This window comes from Musca vetustissima, unplaced genomic scaffold, assembly GCF_032173495.1.
Source record: "Musca vetustissima isolate MV318-11 ecotype Yass unplaced genomic scaffold, APGP_CSIRO_Mvet_v1 utg66816, whole genome shotgun sequence".
Lineage (NCBI taxonomy): Eukaryota > Metazoa > Arthropoda > Insecta > Diptera > Muscidae > Musca > Musca vetustissima.
The window spans coordinates 1-7,240 of NW_026874302.1; the positions used below are offsets into that span (position 1 = coordinate 1).

A 7,240-nucleotide genomic window follows, 5' to 3' on the forward strand; every position below is an offset into this window, starting at 1 on the left:
ATGACAACATAGTTGTGTAGGGTATAAAAATCAAAAATTCAAATAACATTTCGATGTAATTAAAAAATTAATTTATTTTATTTTCAGATATCTTCATGCTTCTATTTGTTTTTCGCGACAATTTAACCGTAATTCAATGTGATTTGACAAGTTTTCAAAGAAAACAAATGCGTTTAACCATTTGTGAAGAAATTCGCGAATTACAACAAATATGAATTATTTTAATTTATATTTGAAATACAAGATTAAAAGTCGCTATAACTTTTGTGCGCAGCTTCCGAATTTGTGAATTTCGAATCAGCATATTTTTCTTAACCTATGTACCAAAAATCATGAATGTGCTTGCAAAAAAATTTATCAAATCTTTTTTTATGGAATTTTAAAAGAATTTTGTAATTTCCCATATAAATACAATAATGTTTAATTATGAATGCATACGATTGGTGTTTAGACTATTATAACGTTGATTATTAATAAACAATATAAAATCAATACATTTCATATACACGCATGTGCAGATTGGTAATGAAATGCTTTTGGTATACCACAAGCATGACTAATTCCATTGGACTGGTTGAACAGCTGTGCCTATATGCAAAATTAATGAGTTCTCAATTTGTAGAGCAATATTATTATGACGTTTTCATATTTACATTGAGTGCGGTGTATGGTTGTGCGGAACATAAGACTTCCTGATTCGCTGTTATTGCGTAAATTGTTGTTGTCACAGAATTATGCAATTTCTCTATAAAAACAGGAGGTTTGATGTTGACAATTCAGAATAGATTCTGCGTTCTAACGAACAACACAGTTTAGTTTTCTCCAGACATTTGTCAATCAAACGGACATTTTTCAATAAAAATGAAAGTAAGTTAAATGATTATTAAACAAATATTTACATATAAAAATTAATGTATTGCCTTAGTTCTCTGCTGCTATCTTGTCTACCTTGGCTTTGGGTTTGGGTGCTCAAGCATCAGTATTGCCGTTGGTGACCGAGCTTGCTGGTAGTGGCCTTTCATATACTGCTGTCTCTTCACCCGTTGTGGCATCTCCTTGGGCACCATGGGGTCATTCTTTGGTAGCTGTCCCACCTGCAGCTGTGGAGGTACATGCTCCTGCCGTTGTTGAAGCTCCTGCTCCAGCTGCTGTTGCAGTTCATGCCGCACCCAGTGTTGCTGTCCATGCTCCCGTGGTTGTACCCGCAGCTGAGGGAACTTATGTGGCTAAAACACGCGGTGCTGTTCATACTGCTCCCTTGGCCGGTCATGTCAATTCAGTGGCCAATGTAAATTTGGCTCCAGCCCCTGGTACCGTATAAATGGTGTGGCAGAGATAATATTACCTTTTACATCTTCACTTTTTATCAATAAAACCAATGCTAAAACAATATAAATAAATTTTTATTATTCATCTTTTAATGTAATGAACCTAGAAAACGATGGCGGTGGCACATTAAACATGGATTTATTTTGATAACTATTTATTGGGGTAAGCTATTAGCGCAAATAATCGTTTTTAGAAACAAGGAAACAAAAGTTTGCAATGAAGTCCGACCCCACTGAAACTACGTTCTATTGCTGCGACTATCGGGATATATACAATTGGGGCTATGTCCAAACGTGGACCCTTCTTCGAACTTGTCCTGTCCTTTAGAAGTTATGCTGCATTTCAAGTCTAATTTTAGACGCGATTTAAAGAATACAAGTTAAATTTTAAGAGTGCACTAAAAAAATCCTAGGCAAGTTTTTTATACCCTTCACCACACTGTGGTACAGGGTATTATGTTTTTGTGCATATATTTGTGACAGGCAAAAGGAATCGAGATAGACACATGGTTCCTTTTGTGAATATGCATAGAATCACTTTCTGAGTCGATTTATGCATGTCTGTCTTTCCGTCCGTCTGTCCGTCAATGTATTTTTGTGAACAAGGTACAGGTCACATTTCTGATCCGATTAGGATGAAATTATTTGGCCCAAGGACGAAGCCTGTTGAAATTGGAGAAAATCGGTCTCGATTTAGATATAACTCCCATATACAGCTTCGTCCGATTTTGGTAAATGGTGCACCAAACTTCCAATATTAGTCCGAATGACACAAAATTTTGCACAGCGTATTGAATTAGGTCCCAATTTCTGTATGTGAAGTTTTGTTGAAATTGATTCAGATTTAGATATAGTTCCCATATATATTTTCGTCCGATTTTATGTAAATGGAGCATCATACTGCCAATATTTGTCCGATTGAGACAGAGTTTTGCACAGCATACTGAGTTAGGTCTGAATTGATGTATGCGTAATTTTGTTGGAATGTGTTTAGATTTAGATATAGCTCCCATATATAGTTTTCTTCGATTTTATGTAAATACTATCTATGTTTGCCCGATTGACACAAAATTTTGCATACCGTATTGACGTTACTAAAGGCTTACATCCGTGAAGTTTTGTTGAAATAGGTTTAAATTAAGATATAGCTCACATATATACTTTAATCCGATTTTATGCTAATGGTGCAAATGGAGTGTTTAGTGTTGCAGCATACCAAATGGTGGATGCCACGGTTGCTCAATACTTCCATTTATATATAGATCTTATACATATTTCTCTCGATGATTGACATTAATTTTTTCCTAAAATTCAGATTCGTATTTGTATGGGTAGTTTAAATTATTTCAAGTATCTATAACTTCACGCAACTAATTTCGTCCGATTTCGTTTCAATTGTCCTTCAAATAGCATATTTCAATTCAATTCAATTATATCTGAAGGATATTGGACATATGACCCAAAGTGGTGAAGGGTATCATATAGTCCCCGTCCGACTTTTGAACTTTCGTTACTGGTTTTAGATTATAGGCAATCCATTTTTATACCCTCCACCATAGTATGGAGGGTATATCAGTTTTGTTTTTCCGTTTGAATCGCATCAAAATAATATAAAGTATATATATTCTTTATCAGCGTAAAATTCTATGACGATCTAAGCGTGTCCGTCTGTCTGTTGTAATCACTCTAGATACAAAAAAAAAAAAAAAAAAAAACAAATTAGATACAAAATTTCTCCACTAAAAATTATAAATATAGGTCCACTTTTTCTGGTAGCCCCCTATATCGGTACCTCCCAATTTTCACTTTGTTGGTATTTTGAGTTCTTATTGGGTAGCAAATCTTTCCACTAAAAATTATATATAGGTCAATTTTTTTCTGGCACCCCATATAAGGGTACCGCCAATTTTCGATATTTTGGGATTTGTGAACGCATTTTTCAACCGAATTCGCTGGTGTTTGGTATTTTGTACTCGTATATGATAACAAATCTCCCTACAAAAATTATTAATATTCACCCCTTTTTAGGGGTAGTTATATGACCCCTTTTTAGGGGTAGTTATATGACCCCTTTTTAGGGGTAGTTATATTTCCGACCCTATAAAGTGTATATATTCTTGATCAGCGTAAAATTCTATGACGATCTAAGCATGTCCGTCGGTCCGCCTGTATGTTGTAATCACTCTAGAGTCTAAACGAATTGAGATAGAACGTCAAAATTTTGCATAGAATCGTCTATTGTCTGCAGGCAGGTCAAGTTCGAAGATGGGCTATATCGGTTCACGTTTAGGCATAGCTCCCATATAAGGGTACCCCCCATTTCGGTATTTTGGGGTTCTTGAGCGTATTTTTCAACCGAATTCGCTGAAATTTAGTACATTGGGTTCTTATTGGGTACCAAATGTCTCCACAAAAAATATAAATATAGGTCCAATTTTTCTGGTAGCCCCCATATAACGGTACCTCTTATTTTTCAGTATTTTGGGGGTCTTGGTCGTATTTTTGAGTAAATTAATATGTTGAGTTTTTAATAAGTTACAAATCTCTCCACAAAAAATTATGAATATATGTAAATTTTTTCGGGTAGCCCCTATATAAGGGTACCCCCAATTTTCGGTATTTTTGGGTTCTTGGGCGCGTTTTTCAACCGAATTCGCTGCAATTTGGCATTTTGTTGTCGTATATGGTAACAAATCTCCCTACCAAAAATTAATAATATTCGCCCCCTTTTTTGCGTAGTCCCCATATAACTCCCTTTTTATACCCTTCACCACACTGTGGTACAGGGAACTTTTCGTTCCCTATATTTTCATTTCAAGTACCTGTCAGTCCGTCTGTAGATGTAAACAAAGTACAGGTCGCATTTATGATCCGATTTGGATGAACTTTGGCACACGTCACTTTTTTGGCTCAGGAACGAATCCTATTGAAATTGGGAAAACTCGGTTCGGATTTAGATATAGCTCCCATATATATTTTCGTCCGATTTAAGGTAAATGAGGCACCAAAGTCCCTCTATATCTTTCGATTTGCATGAAATTTGGCATCGAGTACTAAATTAGGTGCAGAATGATGTGTGCCAAGTTTAGAGAAAATCGGTTCAGATTTAGATATAGCTCCCATATATAGTTTCGTCCGATTTAAGGTAAATGGTGCACCAAAGTCCCTATATATCATTCGATTTGCACGAAATTTGGCAAAGAGTGTGAAATTGGGAAAACTCGGTTCGGATTTAGATATAGCTCCCATATATATTTTCGTCCGATTTAAGGTAAATGAGGCACCAAAGTCCCTCTATATCTTTCGATTTGCATGAAATTTGGCATCGAGTACTAAATTAGGTCCAGAATGATGTGTGCCAAGTTTAGAGAAAATCGGTTCAGATTTAGATATTGCTCCCATATATAGTTTCGTCCGATTTTCAGTAAATGGTGCACCAAAGTCCCTATATATCATTCGATTTGCACTATATTTGGCATAGAGTGTGAAAATCGGTTCAGATTTAGATATAGCTCCAATAAATAAAGAACCAAAGATTGACCGATACGCATGCAGTTTTGTACAATGTACTAAAGTTAACATTTCATGTGTCAAGTTTTCTTGAAATCGGTTCAGATTTACATGTAGCTCCTATATATACTTTCGTCTGATTTTAAGTAAATGGCGTACTAAAGACCCATAGCTAGGCCGATTTGCAAAACGTACTGAAATTAATATAAATTAATCTCGGCCAAGTTTCCTTGAAATCGGTTCAGATTTAGATATAGCATAGCTAATATATAATTTCGACCTATTCGTGGTGATTGTAAACCAAATAATCAATAGATGCTTGATTGATATTACATTTTAAACAGTGAAGCATACCAAATAGAGTGCGCAAAGTTTGCTTAAAGTTTATTTACAAAGTATGGAATAGACTGCAGAATGACATGTGTAAGGATTAATGTTAGTCGGTTTACTTATAGATAAAGATCGCATTTTTAAGTTCGTTCAATTTCATGCCAATGAAACATGAAATTGGACGAACCAAAATATGTTATCTTTATCTAAATATGAACTGACTTAGATAAGTCCATTTCAAGCAAAAATCAATCGGACATCCGTTGAGCTATGTGTCTACTTTAAATTAAAGTTTTTACAATTTTTCTCACAGTTTAATAAGAGAGAAACATACATTTTAAAATTGTGTATTTGAAACGAATACAATAACAAACATTTGCAAGAATTAGTGTTAACAGCCCTGTTATATGCATATTCTCAAAAGGAAACATATGTCTATCTCATTTCCTTTTGCCTGTAACAAAGACATAATACCCTGTACCACAGTGCTATGTTTGCAACAAACGATTGGTAGAATTTTCGTTATAGGTCCACTTTTTGGTATGTTCCCCATGTTTTCATTTCACGTAACTGTTAGTATTCCTATGGTGGAGGGTATCCAAAGTTCGGCCCGGCCGAACCTAACGATTTTTTCACTTGTTCAAGTCTACAATTGGTTTATTTAAAATCATTCACGCCTATATCGAAACTTGTAAAATTAAAGAAAAAACTACCCTCCACCATAGGAATACTGACAGTTAACAGTCGATTGTTGTAAACCATAACCACATACAAATTTCAGAAAATTTGTTTAATTGGGATTTTCCTACAACATTGGCCGTGTGACGTCACCGTCCGCCGCTAGAAAATATAGCCTTCAAAGTCAAAAATTGAGTCGCATATTACAACAAAATATAACACTTAGAGGATCTGAATTCCAACCAGACTGATAGCAATAATAATTACACCTTTGGAGATTTTTCTTCCGATATACCGTCGTCGTTTAGGATTCAGGTTTAATTAAATTCTTCCACAATATCTTATACGGCTTTCATATAGCCCAATATTGAGTAAGCATTGTATTCCTTTCACCATATGGTGATAAGTATATTAACTTTGTCATTCCCTTTGCAACACTGGAGATCCAAAATGTATATGTACATATTATTGATCAGAATAAAATTCTTTGTCGAAATCACGATAGTGATCGCAATATTTGAGATAGAAATTTGATTAATTGATTGTTTGGTAATGAATATGTGATATATCGGTCTATAATTTGATATTATGCGTTTTCGAAGTATAGGGAACCTTCTAACTAAAAATATTAATATTGACCCAAGTTTTGGAGTAACCCCACATATAACGGTACCCGCAATATTCGGCATTTTGGGGTTGTAGGTCATGTTTTTCATCCGAATTGCCTGTAATTTGGTACATTGAGTTTCCATTGTGTAGCAAAGCTCCCTAAAAAAGTGGGCGATATCGATCCACTTTTTATTATATAAAAAAATAATACTCCGTATTATTCCGTATTTTATTATTTGTTATTAGTTATTGACATTTAAAACATGCATTTGTAACACGAATTGGTAACATCATAAGACTCTATGTTATAATGTTTGTTTTTGACTGAGGTTTCGATATATCACGAAAAAGTGTAACACGAAAAAGTGTATCGATATTAGTGACGCATTGTTGGGTAGATCGTCTTAGAATTTGTCGGTGATCAAGAATATATATACTTTATAGGGTCGGAATTGAATATTTCGATGAGTTACAAACGGAATGACAAAATTAATATACCCTTCATACTATGGTGGAGTAAAAAAGGAGTTATATGGGGATTACCCCAAAAAAGAGGGGCGAATACTACAAAATTTTGGTAAGAAGATTTGATACCATATAGGACTACTAAACAAAAGTTACAGCTAATTCGGTTGAAAAACGCGCTCAAGAACGATATAGCCCGTCTTAGAACTTGACCTGCCTGCAGACAATTCGTTTAGAGGCTAGACTGATTACAACAGAGAGACGGACGTGGCTAAATCGTCGGAAATGATTATTTCGATGAGTTACAAACGGAAAAACAA

At 34.8% G+C, this 7,240-nt stretch overlaps 1 protein-coding gene across 1 annotated transcript; it reads left to right on the plus strand.

Annotated features, from left to right (window-relative positions):
* Window positions 1-861: 861 nt before the first annotated feature.
* Window positions 862-1,321, plus strand: LOC133332384 (adult cuticle protein 1-like). The gene is made up of 2 exons (XM_061540788.1): window positions 862-867; window positions 926-1,321. Exons 1-2 carry the CDS (start codon window positions 862-864, stop codon window positions 1,319-1,321), a joined length of 402 nt encoding a protein of 133 aa, XP_061396772.1.
* The last annotated feature ends 5,919 nt before the right edge of the window (window positions 1,322-7,240 follow it).